This window comes from Triturus cristatus, chromosome 4_2, assembly GCF_964204655.1.
Source record: "Triturus cristatus chromosome 4_2, aTriCri1.1, whole genome shotgun sequence".
Classification (NCBI taxonomy): Eukaryota; Metazoa; Chordata; class Amphibia; order Caudata; family Salamandridae; genus Triturus; species Triturus cristatus.
Genome location: NC_140586.1, coordinates 497,890,163 through 497,907,760, shown reverse-complemented (window position 1 = coordinate 497,907,760; position 17,598 = coordinate 497,890,163). Strand labels below are relative to the sequence as shown.

Here is a 17,598-nt window from a genome sequence, read left to right as displayed (position 1 = left end):
TATGGTGTGTGGTCTGGGCAAACGCGCACGGAGACCTCAATAGGGAGGTGATCACTGACTGTCTTGCTTGTGATAGAGTCCTGGGTATACCATGGTTGCAATATCTTAACATTAAAATGTTTCATCTGGGGAGACCGAAACCTTTTTGGAACCCCTTTGTTATGTCCAAGACTGACCTAGCCTGGGTTGAAAATGTGTTTAAAACTAGGAAACTTTGGCTTAGAGAGGAAGCTGAAATCATTAAAACCTCCATAAGGGAGTATGTGAAACTTCAAAATATCCCTAACATGGAGCTGTATCTGGAAAGCAAAGATGTGACCTGGGATACAGTCCTCTGAACCAGATTTAGGCTTGGTCCATGTGAGGTGACACCTGGGTTTCTCCCTGGATCAATTTGATCCTAGAAATGTGCTAATCTGCCCATGTGATGAGTCTTCGCCCCAGAGCCTGCTCCATTTTGCCTTTTTCTAGGTTTCTAGTTCCACTAATTAGAGAATGTGGTATCAGAAGATGTGCTGATGTCTTGTCATACCAGCAACAGCTAAACTCTCTCACTCATTGCAGCAGCATTTGCTCTTTTTTAAAGAGTGCAATTGCCAAAAGAAAACCGATGGTATTTTAACCCATATGCACCCCAAGTTACGCTTGGTCACCTAATCAGATGCTCACATAGGGGCATCTGTCTGATGGGTTTGTTAAAGCTTCTGAATCCAACTGTATGGGAATTTACCCTGGTCATTTTGCTACTTAATGTTTTTTATTGTCTATTTTTATCTTGTATTTATTTATCTGTTGTTTATGAATTCTAAGTTCAAGCGAGGATGTAATTATGTTTTAATGTCTTGTATTGTGCTTTTATGACTGTTCTTTCTGCAGAAATACATTATTATCAATCAATCAATTTATTGCTGTGAAATACCTTGCAATACTTAGAAAAACAAGAAAGAATATGGCCTATCAACATAAAAGCCAGGGCCAACTTCTAGCATTGCTAACATAGAAACATTTACCATTGCTCACTTCTTGTATCGCCACCTTCCAATTTTGATTGCAACGTACTGCGGTTTGGAGGTCGCAATTTTTCAGTCTTTAGCAAATTCAAAAATAGTGGCCTGTTTGGATATTGATACTAGTTGTAGAGCAGAGGTCTTCAAACTTTGGGCGTCCCTAAGTGTGTCTATACATGTAATCCCCTGGGAGGCAAATGTTTCTGCAATTACTTGTAAATTGAGATGGACTGGAAGTGCAACTTGTTTATTTTGCAAGTTTCCAGGCTCTCTTCATTTCTCTGCAATCCCTCAAGTGCATAAACATGTGTGGGATCTTTATTCCTGAGAGTCCTGGGGCATGGCCATCGAGTGGGGTCGTTGGGTCAAAGACATGGCTAAAAAGAACAAAATATCCAGGTAAATATTTAGTTTTTTCACCTGCAAGAAAGTGTATATAAAATTATGCATGCACAGCTTAAATTAAAATAAATGCAAGTCATTGGGAAATGTACTCTTTTACTTTATGAAACCCCAACTGGCTAATGCCATTACTGCAGATGTCCAGAGAGTCAGAGCCTGATTCCTCGTTAGCACAGTGGGGAATAGTGAAATGTGTATTTATAGTGCTATGAGAACCCATCTACCTGACCAAAAGCACTGGGAATATGTAAGTCATTATTTTAAAATAGCATTACACACACGATAAATTAGGCAGCCACAAAATCGGATAGATAGGATAGAATTTATAGAGCGCACTAAAACCCGAAGGTGCCAAAGCACTATAGCAGAACAGACAAATCAGCAGGAGTAGAGCAGCTAAGAATCCTGATGTTGAACAAAAAAAGCAAGGTTTTAAGATGTTTTTGAAAAGACATAAGAGAATCTGCTTCTGAGACATAGGAGGGCAGAGTATTCCACAGTTTGGTGGCGACCACCAAGAAGTCTTCCGAAAACTGGGGATCCTGAGTTTTTTACAACCTGAGGATCCGAGTGGTCTGCAAGGAATATACCAATGAAAGAGTTCATTCATTTCGGTAGGGCCCTTGTGATGAAGAACGCTGAAAAACTAAAGGGCCTTGTAAAAAATTTGCCTCCTGATTGGAAGTCAATGGGGGAACGAATCCCTTCTCAGACAGAGTGACGTTTGGGTATGTTCAGAAGAAGACAGACTGCTGCATTCTGTACGACCTCATGCTTGTTCAGAGAGGAGCTGAGAAGCTATTGATGTTAAGGTAAAGGGCATCACAGAAGTCCAACCGCAATGTGACAAGGGCGATAGCAACTGTCTGGTGCAGTTCTGATAGAGTGTAAGGAAAGTTCTTTTCCAGGGTCTCGATCATATAAAAACAAGTGCTAGTAATGCGACTGACCTGTGCATCAAAACTTAGAGTCTTATCAAAGATGACCCCAAGGTTTTTAGCTGATCTGACAGGAGTGGATGAGGGATCCGCAGACATCTGGCCACCGGGCGTTGGACCATATGGAGTTTTGAGAGCCAAACATCAGCACTTCAGTCTTGTCTGCATTAAACTTCAGTGAATTGTCTTTCATCCAGCAGATAATGCTGGACATGCACTGACTGAACCTATCCACTACCAAAGGCAGGTTGTTAGAAATAGATAAAATAATTTGAGTATCATCGGCATATAACGGCAATTGAAACCCGAATGTGCACACCAGGTCAGCCACTACATAAAGATAAAAAAGTGTTGGGCTCAAAGATGAGCCCTGGGGCACCCCACAAGGGAGACTGAATGCTTTTGCCTTGAAAATGCAGCAGTTGACGGTTTGCACCCTGTTTGACAAAAAGTAATGGAGAAACTGAAGAGTGATCCCGCTAACTCTAGCCTGCTGCAGATGCTGAACCATCCTTGCGGGCGAGACAGTATTGAATGGTGCCGACAGGTCATGCACTACCAGGATAGCCGCTCCGCCCGACTGACCTGGGCACGGATGCTGTCTGTGATCAATATAAGGGCTGTCTCTCCGTACTATGGCCGGCAAAAACTCCATTATGAGAAGGATCATGGATCCCCTGAGTAATAATAAACTTCATTAGCTCCTGATTAATACATTTTTCTAGAATTTTAGTAGGAGCCGGCAACAAGGAAATAGTACGGAGATTTTTCATATCTTTTGGATTGGCATTGGCTTTCTTGCAGAGCAAAGAAACAATAGCTTCCTTCCAAATAGCAGGAAAAATACCTGATTGAAGCATGCAATGAAACACCTTCTGTAAAAATGTTGCAATCGGATTAGGGGCAAGTTGTAACATTCTGGGCATGCAGGGATCAGACAGGGACCCTGATTTTAAACTCAGCAATAAGTTCTTGGTCCGTTGGACAGAAATAGGAGGGAAGGCTAAAAGGAGATTGTCAGGGGAGACAAAAGCAAATTTGTCACAAAGTGTTTCATCTGTTGCAGACGGCTTGAAATTATAAAAGATGGTTAGAACTTTATCTTGCAAATATATCTTGCAACTTTGTCGCATAACTCCTGAGAAGCTTCAAGCGAGAATTATTTGCTCCCCTAATATTCTCTGTAAAACAAATGCTTTAGTCTGTATTATGGCCTGTTTAAGGTCCAAGAGTAGTACTTTGTGCTTCTCTTTTTCACTAGAGCATGGACTTGCCCTCCATTTCGGCTTACTTCTGACCACAGCTTTGGTTTTAAAGGGAGCAACAGTGTCCAGAGCAGCCTTTACCCAGTCTCGAAAGCCTTCCACAGAAAAAGTGAAAGAGCTATCCTTGGCTGCATTAGAAGATTCAAGGGCCTCTTCCCTGAAGGGCAGCTGTGATCGTATTCAGGTTCCTACAACATAATTGCTTGAGGAGGGTAGAGCCCATTCCACTCATGACGTAGTGTTTAAGATAAGACAAGTGCTTTGATGATGTAAATTTTATTTAATAATAAGTAAAGAGACTATACCTAGTGCAAACATTTTTATAATTGTCCATTAAAATTACTCACTCTAGAAATCAGACTATAACACCTTTACATTACCTCTCAAAAAGAATAAATCTTTGTCACTATTTAGCTTTAGATGGCTCCATCAATAAAAACCTGTGGAGAAGGCTTGTTTCTTCTTTAACTCTCATTTCCCCCTCCCCTCTTTCGCTTTCAGGCAGAGGCACCTCAAGGTCAGCATTAGCCATTCAGGGACAGTTATTTTTGTTTTGTAAAATGTGAGTCCCGGACTGTGGGAGGGAGGAGGTCAGTAGGGTTGCAGTCAAATGCACAGTCCTGATCTTCTGAACCCTTGGTGCCACAGAGTCATGGCCCAGGAGAAGGAAAGCAGCAAAATCCATGGATAGAGTCATATAGATTACATCCTTGATCAAAGGGAGGGGGAAACTTAAGCAGAAGAGACACCTTAGTTTGGGCCTTAAAGAGATGGCAGAGAGAGGGATGTGGCAACATGGTAGTCCAGATTTTTTCCAAAGGGCACAGAAGCAGTCCACGTCGCATGGCATTAGCTATCATTATGGTAGCAGGTGCAGGAGCACTAGGGCCAAGGGATCTGAGAGACCCACTACATCACAATTATGACTGTCTTACTTTAAAAAGAGCCATTACTACTTATTTTTGTTTCTAGCATTAGGGCCAAGGGCACCCTTGCTGCAAAACGTGGGAGACAGCATGTGTGAGCTCATTTCTATTCTGCAAGCAACAGAATCCTGTTTCGAGATTGGAGTGATGATCAAGGGTTATGGGGAAGGGAAGAAAGAGGCAGTGTCGCTAGCCTGCTACTTAGGGCAGTGATTATCCAGTTGTGGCCGCCAGTAACAAACGGCGGTGCGGTGGCTGAGGATAGGGGGGGAAGAAAGCACGGGGGGATTAATAATAATTAAAATAACTTATGTGACGCCACCTTCCCCGTTGCGTTGCTTCTGCTGACCGTTTCCTGGGTTCCAGCAGCCCCGGGGACAGACTCCCAGTCAATCCCTGTGCTGCAGAGCAGTGCAGAGATTGGTCTGAGCAGGCAGAAGAGATGCCCTGCTCAGACCAGGGAGTCTGTGGGGTTTCCCCAGCCCAGCTGCTCAATGCAACTGGGCTGGAGAAAACGTAAGTGTGCATGTGTGTTTTGGTCGGCCTGAGAAGGCCCATGTGGGCACTTGGGGACTAGGGAATGAACAAGCACTCCTCCTCCCCCTCCCATACCCCACCCTCCATGCACAAGCTGGCAAACAACACATAAAACAATGCTCGAGCATCGTTTTATTTTTCCTTTACTGGGTCTAATGCACCAGGCAGGGGGGCAACACTCCTCCGCTATTGCAGAGGAGCTGCCACTGTGATTATCATTTGTGTAACAGATGCAGGTGTATTAGGGCCCATGAGTATGAGGGTTGTATGATGTTACAATGCATGCTTTTTCCCCCCATGCCGTTACAACGCAATTGTTTACACCAACTTGCTGTCGGGGTGCGCTGGAGTTTGGAATAGTATAATTTACTATTCCAACACCAGTCTGTGCAACAGTAGGGAAGGTGTTGGAGTTAAATCCACCACCTCATATCCCCTACAGCAAGACATTTTAGTTGTAATGGCATGTGGGTTAAAAGCCTGCGCTGTAATGCAAGCGTTGTAACTGTTGTTTCCAGAGTATGAGGGGTTACAACACCCCAGTAATGGGAAGCAGTATTTTTGGGTCAGTTATCATTTTTGTTTGGTGTAGATTATGAGCTACAGAAAAGTAAACCTGAAATGATCTAAAGCCTTCCCTTTTTGCACAGCCCTGCCCAACCGGCTCTCCCAATTCTTGCCACAAAGTTTTGGAGGGGGTCTGAATTCAAAACATTTTGCTTGGGGGGAGGGGGCTCAGAGCAAAAATTTCAATTTTGAGTTTAGTTTAAGGATCTGTTCTATAGCAAGATGCACTGACCTACAAGTTGGTTAGATGGTCTTTAACCACGGATACATCAATCTGTAATGCTATTGCCTTTTCTAATATTGTGTCATCTAATGATTCCAGGTCTGTGTCTCTCTCAGTGACTGGCCCAGAGTATATTTGCCACTGTACCTTCCTGTCATGGGTATGTGCACTGGTCATGATGAGCATATGCTTCAATCCTAATTGCAGGCGACAAAGGGTGAAGGCGCAGTTGGTGTGGATGGGTGTAGTAGGTGAAAATACAGAGGGGTCATACGGCTGTATGCACATGAGGTTCTTGCATATGCAAGCAAAGTGGGTGTATCATTGCAGTGGTGGTGGATTTAGACATGGTGGGTGCAGGTGCAGTAGGTGCAACAGCAGTGAGAGCAGGCGCAATGGGTACAAGTTTTACTGGATACAGTCACAGGGCTTCAGGTGCAATGCATTAGTTGCTAAGGGTAACAGGGTGGCTATACTGGTAATTTGACACCCCTCCGACCCAAGTTGCTAGCAGTGCTTTCAGCTGATATTAGAAAAATGGTAGATAGGATGACTTGAACAGCTTAGCCTACCCTTTCAGCGAACACTAGTAAAATGGGACAAAAATGTAATTTATCAGCACTTAAACAGTGTAGGTGCCACGTTTTTCAGGTCCATGTGTGAGTAGATGCTCCAGTCCAGGTTTTTTCTGTGCATTCTGGCACATATTTTAAAACTGGATAAACAAGAATCAAAGCCTGAATGCAAAGAAAAAAACAGGACTGGAGGAATACATCATGACTGACCTTAACGGAGGGTGAATGTTTGATTTGTTCTGCATTCCGTCCATTGTTTGTGTATCTTTTGCTTTCTAACCCTAAGTGTGCCGGGTACACCCAGAAGTTGGTCCGGGGCTCACTGTGCCACTGGATTCAAGCTAGCCCAGCAGATATGGGGTGATACCCCGATACCAGCCCCGGGATGCTTGTTTCTAGTCCAGGGAGGACTTGGCTTGGCAGTTCGGGCTGGACTGTTCCCATGAGGAGCAGGGTCAAGACTGATTTGCATATGGCTGGGTTTAAACAGGGGTGGCATGGTGAGCAAAAGAATGATGGATTTAACCCAGATCTATTGACTAGAGGTGAATATTTGATTTGTTCGGCACTCCGTCCATCATTTGTGTATCTTTTACCTTGGAAACTATGCAGGATTGTATTGAATACTAAAACAAAGTGAAACACGCCAGCCTGCAGTCCCTGTGTAAACACCTGTACATTTTATATTGATTCCAGATGAGAACTCACCTGCAATAAGAAAATGTCATCACATCTGTACTGCAAAAGCTGTACACAGTTCAGTTCTGACGTCACAATGCTGGATACCATTGCCAATACATTGATGACAAGCAGCCCAAACAGTTAAACACTTCATTCAATTGCTGTCGCCTTTCATATGGATCCTCTTTCTCCCACAGTTAACCAAGATTAACTGGGGTGGAAACATTTACACTTCTCGGTTTCGTTGGAGCTCCTATGGAAACCAGAACAGGCTGAACCTACCTGCGTGTTACCATAAACTGTCGGCCCGGAGCAAGCGTTCAAGGAGGCTTACATAAATCTTCTGAAAAAAGATTTTAAACTGCTTATTTCGATAAACCTGATTCAACACTTTCCAACAAATCTGCAATAACAACTCTTGTATCAGAGGGAGCACAGAGAAGGAGTTAAGTGGTGTGAGGGCGCCGTGTATTATAAGAAAATAATATCCACCAACAACGGCAGAAACAATATTGCAAGCCACCTATTAAGTTCATAACATTGTAAAAGAGCTTAGGGGCTGGTTACGAGTTTGGCGCAGTTGCGCCGGCTCTCCGCCCGCACAGCTGTGCCAAACCCGCGCAAGGACTGCCTGCCATATTACGAGTTGAAATTGTGTACGGCAGACAGTCCTTTGCCTTTCCCATGGCGGTGTCTGAAAAACAGGCACCGCAATGGGAACGGCAAAAATGTTCCAGCACGGCATGGATGGGGACATCCATGTTGTGCTGGAACTTTGGAGGTATACAGACAGGGGGATCACATGTTTGCCCCCCCGAATGTATCCCCATGGCGGGGGGCCATGGGAGCCCTGTAGGGCCCCCTCTTTCCTCCACCGCCAGCCTTTTCAATGGCTGACAGTGGCAGAACTTATAATATGATCAGCGGGACTGCACCAGTCCCGTGAGCACCTTACATTGTGGAGCAGAGGCAGCCCCACCAGGGAACATCTGTTTCCTGGCGCAGCTGGTGGTTCTCCGCCACACCGACTTTCTAAGTCGTAATGCGGCAGACGTGGACTGCCACCGCGAGATCGCCAGACTCGAAATCAGGCCCTTAGACTTCTACTTCCTTACTGTGTAATATCATGAAACTCCCTGGTTCCTTGCAACACCCCTGTAAGGCACAATAGGAGAGACTTTACCATGTATATTAATGCAAGTGTTATCCCAATATGAGGACAACCAAGTGACAGGCATTCTGCTACTGTCGTGCAAACACTGAAGAAGTAATCAAATCCACATTTTACCCGTAAATAACACGTCTCCACCATCCAACGTTGCATTTTCATCTGTCATCTCTACCACGTTGAGATTAAGTGTTTGGAGAGCTTTTTTCATTTCTTCAACCTGTTAAAAAAAAAGATCAGAATGCATTAGATTAACACCGACATTGCAGAGACAGATTGTATGCCAGTACTAATGCAGGCCATAACCCTTTCTTCATTTCAAATATAATAGTAATATTTACATTGTTGAAAGGAAATATAATCTGTGAAAGAGACTAAGGAGAAGGTTTCACAAACGTGATCAAACTAATCCATAGTTATGAAATTCATATATTTAAAAAAATGTGTATGGTGCTTCTTGGTCCTCGCAAGGTTGCTAATGCTCTCTACATATCTGGAAATATATATTATAAATAAAAAATTAGAAAATCCATAGTGCAAAATAGACATTGGCATTTATTATAATAATTGCATCAAAATTAGAGGCCGTATATATCAATCTGATAGAGAAAATCCACTCATGGCATGCTAACAAGGTTCTGGGCTAGCAAGAGGCTAATACATTTCTCTTTAGGCTAATGATAACGTTTTTGAGAAAGGTGGTCAGGCGTATTCTTATTGAGAAGGAGCTCCAAAGTTTTGGGGTACTGCAGGAGAAAGAGCGCTGATCATTTTGGTGTGTGACAGTGCTTAATTTGTAAAAGAATAAGTGCTGGCCCAACATGTTTGGTCAGAAGTCAGCGGCCGGTGCTCTTGAATGCTGGCGTGCTGAGTACCAAGGCTGTGTAATCTCAATTCCACCCCATGCCTCTTTAATCCACCGTTAGACACTCTCTGCTTCTCTATGCCGGTCTCCAAAAATGAGTGCCACTGTGCCCCACCTACAACCACCGGCTCAAATTAAGCAGTGGCATGTGGACGTTTAAAGTGATGGACATAATTTGTCTCTCAGAGTTCTTTTTCCTCCTGACACAACACATCTGTGTGGACGATATTTGGGCGTGGCCCTATCTGAGGACTTTTATGTAAAGCAGGCAGTCTGTAGGTGTTGCATGTCTATATCGCACCAGGTTCAATTACCAAAGTGCCTTGTCTTGGGGATGGTTCAGGCAGCAGAGTGTAGGGTTTCCCATCAGAGGAGTGAAGATCAAAGTTATAGTTCCCTTCCTCTGCTTTAAAAAAACAGATGGGACTTCAGAACGCCTACAGTGTTAAATTAAATATTGACAACTCCACTTTAATTCTAGTAGCCACCTGGGACGATCTCAGATCACCATTGAGTATCTTTTAAGTTTGCTCGAGAGTTTGCAGTGGACCTCAGCCTCCTCTACAACTTCCTTTTTCAACATTCACAAACGGGAAAGGGTCCCCAAGGGACCCTCTTGTCTTATGCGAATGTGTTATGATATGATATGCTATTTAGATTGCGTGGAGTGCACCAGCGCAGTACTTGCTGAAAGTGGGAGAGGAAGAAGTTAGGCCGGCATGAAGAACAAGGTTTTCAGTTTTTTTTTCCAAAAAGCCCTGAGCCCTTATGGAGCATAATTCCAATGGAAGATAATTCCAGGTAGATACACCCAAAAAAGTAAAGCAATCTACCTCCTGCTCCCTGTCTCCGGATCCTGGGGATGCATGCCAGATATTTTTTGTGGATCTTAGCTGTCGGGAGGGTTATAAAAGCTGAATCTAGTACTAAGATAAGTAGGTCCTTTACAATAGAGGGCTGCATGTACCAAAACCATAGCCTTGAATGTCACTCTCTCCCTGATAGACAGCCAATGAAGATCCCAAAGGTGAGACCTAATACGCGCCAGCCTTGGTAGATTAACCAAAAGTCGTGCTGCCACGTTCTGGACCTCCTGAATCTTATCCAAGAGATATTCCGGAAGGACCAAATAAAGGGCATTGCCTTAGTTGATTCGGGACATAATCAATGCCTGGATAACTGTTTTCTTTCCCTAGAAAGACAAGAAAGGCAGAAATTTCTTTAGGGATCTCATGATCCCAAAGTAGGCCTCAGCCAACCTAATAATTTGGGTACCAAATGACAGCGTATTATCAAACATATTCCTCAATTTTACCAAATCTCTTTGAAAATCAGGCAAGGGTGCATCGTTTGGCCAAAAAGTTTGCCAGAACTGTGACAAGAACTCCCCAAAGTGGAGAATTTCAGTTTTTTCCACATTACATTTCAATTGCGCCTTTGCTAGCCAATGATAAACTGCAATGAGACAAAATGTAATATGAGAGCTAGTCAATTCTGTTTCCTTGTTCCAGGAGAAGAGCAACTGTCTACCATCCGCATAGGAGATCACTTTTGCTCCTAATATTTCTAGTAGCTGGAGTAAAGGGGTGAGGCATATGTTGAAAAGTGTAGGGCTGAACGCCGACCCCTCGGGGACCTCTGTATCCACCTTTTGGGGACTTGTGGAACAGGGGGAAATCCAAACCTGTTGGCTTCTAATTTCTAAGAAAGATTTTAACCGGCTCCAAGCTTGCCCTGCCACTCCTATATCCTGAAGATGATCTAAAAGTCTAAAAGGAGAGCATGAGGGACCATATCGAATGCTGCTGACAGGTCCAATAATATTAGTGCAGCTCCGCCCCCTGTGTCCAGGGTACCCCTAATGAATTCCAATACCTTTACCAATGCTTTTTATGTATTGTGCTGGGCTCTGATGCCCGATTGACTTGGGTGGAGAAGCCGGTTAGCCTCCACAATATTCGACAGCTGTCTATTCACCTGATTCTCTAGGATTTTGGAAAGAGCCGGTAATAGGGAGATAGGCCAATAGACAGATGGGGCAGCTGGATCTGCTTCTGGCTTTTTTATGAGTGGTAAAAGCATAGCCTGTTTCCTAATGCTGGAAACAGTAGCTGTTCTTAATGATGCATTGAGAATCTCATTGATCACTGGATTAATTATTTTTTCCCCGACAACCAGAAGTTTAGGGGGGCATGGGTCATTCCGGGCGCCTGACTTTATAGTTTTAAGAGCCCTAAGAAAACACTCCGGAGAAATAACTTCGAAGGAACTCAGCTTCATACTACATTCAGTAATCTCCTTGCTTGGAGTTATAGGTCCTGAATCTACAGCCGGCGTCCTGCCTACTCCTAGGAAAAAAACATGCCAGCTATTCATACCCTTTGACCAAGGCCTCTTGGGAATATGTGAAGGCTGATGGAGTCATAAAACTCTTAACTATTGCAAAGATCTCTTTAGAGCTCTTACCTGCCTTTCCAAATCGATTCTCATAGTAGGTTTGTTTAGCTTTAATTATGGCCACATAGCATTCCTTTTGTGCTTTTTCAAAGGACTCTTTGTCCACTGTATTATACTCCCTCCCCAAATTTACGTTCCAGCGCCTTAGAATGCTTTTTTCCATTTTGAGGGTGGTCGAAAACCAGGGCTTGGAAGGTGTGCCTCTGTACGCTAGGCACTGGAGGACAGGAGCCAACTCCTGTGTATCATTTTTGATCCAATTATTGCATTTTGATACATCATCCGCCATCGTGACTGAGAGCACCGGAATGTTACGATTTAAGCCCTTCGTAAATTCAAGAGGATCTATCTTGTAAAAGGCTTTCAGCTTATGGGTTGGCCCACTCGGTATCTGATCCAGCTATATTGGGAGCTGCCAAGAAAATCTAATCAGACAATGGTCAGACCAAAAATAATGGCGTGGATCTTCCGTATGTAAAGCCACATTATAACAAACTTACTCGAGAGTTTGCAGTGGAGCTCTGCCTCCTCCACAGCGTCCTATTTTAACATTCACAAACGGGAACCACCCCAACTTGAGGTTCAGTAATTTTCAGTGGTTTATGGCTGCTATTTCAGACATAAACGATTGATACATATGGATAGAAATCGCAGTTTGGAAGGGATGCCCACAGTGCCAGCTCAGGCACTGGTGGTGCCCGGTGCAATAATCTTTTTTGGCACCCTCACCTCACGCAATGATCTTCTCCTCTCCATGAATTCCCTCATTGCTACCCTCCAACAGGGCCCCTTTTCTCTCCATAGCTCCTCTATACCATGCATTTAATTTGATTTATAGCGCTAAATACACTAGTGTAGTGTGTCAGAGCACTTTACATCACACGTATATTCTACAGAGACAATCATTTGTGTGTAAATCAGTCTATAGGAAACGTTACTTAAGACTATGAGGATTAAAAGGTGTAGGAATCGCATGTCATTCATACTAGCAGGCTGTATATTTTAAGAGTGTTTGATCTGCAGAAGCACAAATTTAGGATTAAAAAAGAATCCCAGTGGTTGGGGCTGGCTTTAGTTTTTTTTATTTTAGTCGTTTTTAACAAGCAGAGGATACAAATGAAATCGCAAAAAGCACAATTTAATGTAGGTTCCAGGGGAGAATTATTTAAAACTCCTAAATGCCAAAGTGAATTATGCACTCTGTGAGGCATACACAAACAAACTCCTTCTGGGATGCACCAGGCCCAGCTCAGAGAGGGCACGGTGCATGATCCGCTCACACTCGATTGCGATTGACAGGCATCTCGAGATCTGGTGGCAGATAGTCCAATCAAGACCACTGCACGCTATACATTGAAGTGGTTGATTGGCGTTGTTTCCATGACCAACGACCTGGAAAATTTCACTTATAGATACGTATGCTAAAAATGTGAAAGCACTAATTGACGGGTGGCCAGCACAGTAATCAGCGTACATAAACGGGGCATGAAAGACACAGTGCGTAAACAGAGATTTCCAAAACCACCCGAGTAAGCACGACCAAGTAAACATGCTTTATCAGGGCTGACAGGTCTCCTGGGTCGTTTGACTGTGGCACAATGCAAATAATGTATACATTTTGGAAACGATATTTAGAAGGGTAACTCTTGAATGACATGAACTAAAACAGCTAAGCCCGCAAAAAGGAAAAAACACATACAATCAAGAACTTTCATAGCTAAAAAACAGAAGAGCTTTGCAGACTGATAATTAGGTAATGTGTCAAAAAGTGCTGTGGGAAGGAGGCTCGAGGGGCCACGTGTCCACAGCAGGGTCGGACTGGGGCACCAAATGACTGACTGGCCTCAGGAGTGACTTTCATAGCTTAATATTGAGACCCACATATGTAAGTCAGGGCAGTTTCAAACTTGGAAAGACAAGCTTTATAAGTGTTTTGCAAAGTATGGCAGACTGCATGCATTTGTGCTTTATGCAGGCTATTAGCAGAGACATCAACAGTAGAAACTAGCCCAACAGACCATGAAACAGGCTCTCAAGTGTCCAAAAAAGCAACCCATACACTGATCTGTGAGACCAGCACTTCAGGCACGGCCAGCTTGTCCTATAGGCCAGCCTGACCCTGGTCCACAGCCTGTTCAGAACCAGTATCTCTGGAGAAGAAATACTTATCAAATGCTACAAGGAAGTTCATCAGAGTGTAAGATCTGTCATCAATGATAATACGCTTGACAGAATATTGTCAACTATGCTGCCTTGATGGTCAGGAAACAATAAAAAAGCTGGACTTCTTCACCAGAAAGGCAGCTACCCAGCCTTAGCACCTGACTCGTGGTTCCTCTGCATCCAGTCTTTGACCTCTTGCACACAAGTGGATTTGACACACGATTAAAGCTTTGCTACAAATCAGGGTGTCCGCTGTAGCTTCAGAAATAATGGGGTACCATCATGGAAAAACGTCAAACCAAAAGGGCGGGGAAAAAAAGACAGACAAGGATGCCCCTGACACAGTACATAGAATATACTTCAGTTCAATTTATGTTTTAAAAGCATAAGAAGCATGCAATAAACTTTTTCAAAAAATAGCTTGCAATTGTTGAATGCACAAAGGTCATGCATTACCATTTATTCCTGAGGCAAAAAAGCGTTTGCCCACGGAGAAAAATGGAGACTGGGAGTGGAGTAGCGGAAGACATGAAATGTAAAATAATTTATTTTATTTTGTTTTGAAAATGTAATGTACCATGAAGCTGGGTGTCATATAGAGGTCTGTACAACATGGATGTAAATAATAATAAAAAAAATAAAAACAGTATTTCATCAGCATACATTTCACCAAAAAGAGGTTTTGGAAGTGCAAGAACACATAATTAAACCAAAGGAGAAAAATTTAAAAACCTCTTTTAAACACAGTTGTCAATTGCTTATGATGTGTGTATCTTCTTGGTGATATTCTGAAAGCTTCCCTGGGAATGCACTCCACCCCTTGTTTAACATTGGCTTTGTGTTTTGTAACTCAGAATTGCTTGCATTCTATTTGCTGGATTTATTTGTTTTAGGCTGTCCAGCTTCAATTAGTTCCATCCCTGGAGCATCGCCTGTTTACCATAGCCCCTTGTATTCTTCCACATGTGCTTGCTTTCAGTAAACAGTCCTTTAAATATTGCTCTTATTTTGTCACATTTTCTGTGCATTCATAGACAGAGGTCAAATGTCAGGCTCTGTCTTCCAAGGCAGCTTGGTGTTTACTTTTCTTTCTCTGACTTCAAATTGATAAGATTTATGTGACAATCTTGCAATGAAAGGAAAGGCTTTTTCTGTACCACACAACAAAATTGTAATGTCAGTAAATGAACTGTGTAGAAAGTTGAGAATATATCACAATGAGGAAAGCACATTTTTTGTGAATTCAGAAGTGTGGTGGAAACAAACATTTTGATATGATCGATCTAAACAAATCAACAAACTAGGTAATGAATTGTTGCGCTGTATAGTTTTATCAGTAAAACTGTACGTGTGTGCAAATGTAATGGTCATTTCAACTGAAAATGTGTTGCCTCTAATGGCTGTATGCTACCACATAGTGCATACTCCACACTATGCAACTCCACTCTATACCACTCTATACCATTCCAAGCCCCTCCACTCTATGCCACTCGACTCCCCTCTACTCCAGTCTACAACACGTCACTCAACTCTACAACACTCCATTCACTGTATGAGAGTATGGCACATGACTCCACTCTACTCTATGCCACGCCACTCTAAGTAATGGCACCCAACTCTACAACATGCCACTCTGACACACCACTCTATGGCATGCCACTCCACTCTACAACATGCTACTCCACTAGATGCCCCTCCACTGTAAGGTAATAGTACACTCTACTCTATGACACACCATTCCACTCTATGCCACTCTACTTCACTCTATGCCCTCCACTCTACAACACATTACTCTACTCTATGACACTCCCCAGCACTGTGTTCCACTCTAAGAAACTCTAAGTCACTCTTTGTAACTCCACTCTAGTCTTTGACAAACTGCTGCACTCTGTTCCACTACTCCAATCTGTCACTTCATTCTACTCTACACCACTCAACTCTATGACACTCTACTCCACACTACACCACTCCACTCTATGCCACTCCGCTCTACTACACTCCACTCTATGACCTCCACTCTATGACACTCTACTCGATGACTCTCCACTGTACGACATTCTATTCCACTCTACAACACTCTACTCCACTCTACGCACTCCCTCTACACCACTCCATGCCACTTTATTCCATTCTATGCTACTTAACTCTACTACACGACACTCTACGCCACTTAACTCAATGACATTCTATGACAGTCAACTCCATGACACTCTACTTCACTCCTCTCAACTCTAAGATACTCTGTTGCCTCAACAACACTCTACTCCACTCTATGCCACTTCACCCTATGACAATATACTCAACTCTATGCCACACTACTCTATGACACTCGACTCCACTGTATGCAACTCCCTCTATGCTACTCTCCCCGACTTTACTTCACTCTATGCCACTCCACTCTACTCCACTCTACTCTACTTTACACCACTCCATTCTATGACACTCTATGCCACTCCACGACACTCTATTCCTCTCTAAGCCACTCTGCTCTATGGCACTCTATGCCCCTCTACTCTATGTCCTTCCACTCTACTCCCTCCACACCACTTTACATCGCTCCACTCCTTGCTAAGCCACTCCACAACACTTCATGACACGACACAACTCCATTCTACAGCATTCCACTCCGACACTTTACTACACTCTACACAGTGCCATTCCACTCTACTCCATTCCATGCCACACCACTCTATGACACTCCACTCTAAGCCCTTCCACTCTGTTCCACTCCGCTCTATTCCACTCCACTCTATACCAGTCTACTCCAATCTACATCAATTCACTCTACGACACTCTACATCCCTCAACTCTACAACACTCTACTCTGCTATATGCCAGTCCACAACAGTCTACTCCACTCTAAGACACTCTATGCAACTCCCTCTATGCCATCCATGCCACTCTACTCCACGACACACTAATCCATTCTATACCACTAATCCACTCTACACCTCTCCACTCTACTTTACGCCACTCTTTGCCACCCCACTCTACAACACTCTACTCCACTCTATGGCATTCCACTCTATGACAGTACTCCACTCTACGCACCTCCCTCTATGTCACACCATACCCCTTTACCCCACTCTAGCCCCTGCACTTTACTCTACAACACTCTACTCAACAATACTCTAGAACACTTCACTCTATGACACTCAGTGCCAATCCATGGCCCAATACTCCGCTCCCCTCTACTCTACAACACTCTGCTGCCTCCCCAACACTCAACACTCCACTGCACTTAATGCCACTCCACTCTATGACACTATACTCTACTGTATGCAACTCTCTACGACACGGCACTCTATGACACTCTACTGTACGACATTCTACTCCACTCTACAACACTCTACTTCACTCTGCGCACTCCCTCTACACCACTCCACACTTTACTCCACTCTATGCCACTCAACTCCACTCTATGGCACTCTATACCACTTCACTCTGAGACACTCTAATCCCCTCAATGCCACTCCATTCTACAACACTCTATGCCCCTCCACTCAATGCCCTTCTACTCTAATCTGCTATACGACACTCTACTACCTCTATGACACTCAACAACACTCTATGCCACTCCACTCCTTTCTATGCCACTCTGTGACACTCCAAAACACACCACAACACTCCACTCTACTTGGCTCTACTCTACTCCACTCAATGCCTCCCCACATCACTCTACGAAACTCCAGGCCACTCAACGGCACTCCACACCACTCCACTTTAAACCACTCCACATAACTCTACTCTATGCTACTAACTTTTAGCTATGCTGAACAGCAGCCACGCTGGAGTACAACATTGCTAAAAATACATTGGTAGAG

The 17,598-nt window shown here is 43.6% G+C and overlaps 1 protein-coding gene across 1 annotated transcript in view; it reads right to left on the bottom strand.

Moving 5' to 3' along the window:
* The window catches only part of DDAH1 (dimethylarginine dimethylaminohydrolase 1), a 505,590-nt gene that overhangs the window by 186,154 nt on the left and 301,838 nt on the right, over positions 1 to 17,598 (bottom strand). The window contains exon 2 of the mRNA XM_085602072.1: positions 8,410 to 8,509. Coding sequence (XP_085458198.1) covers positions 8,410 to 8,509 — 100 coding nt within the window. The remainder of the gene's footprint in view (positions 1 to 8,409; positions 8,510 to 17,598) is intronic.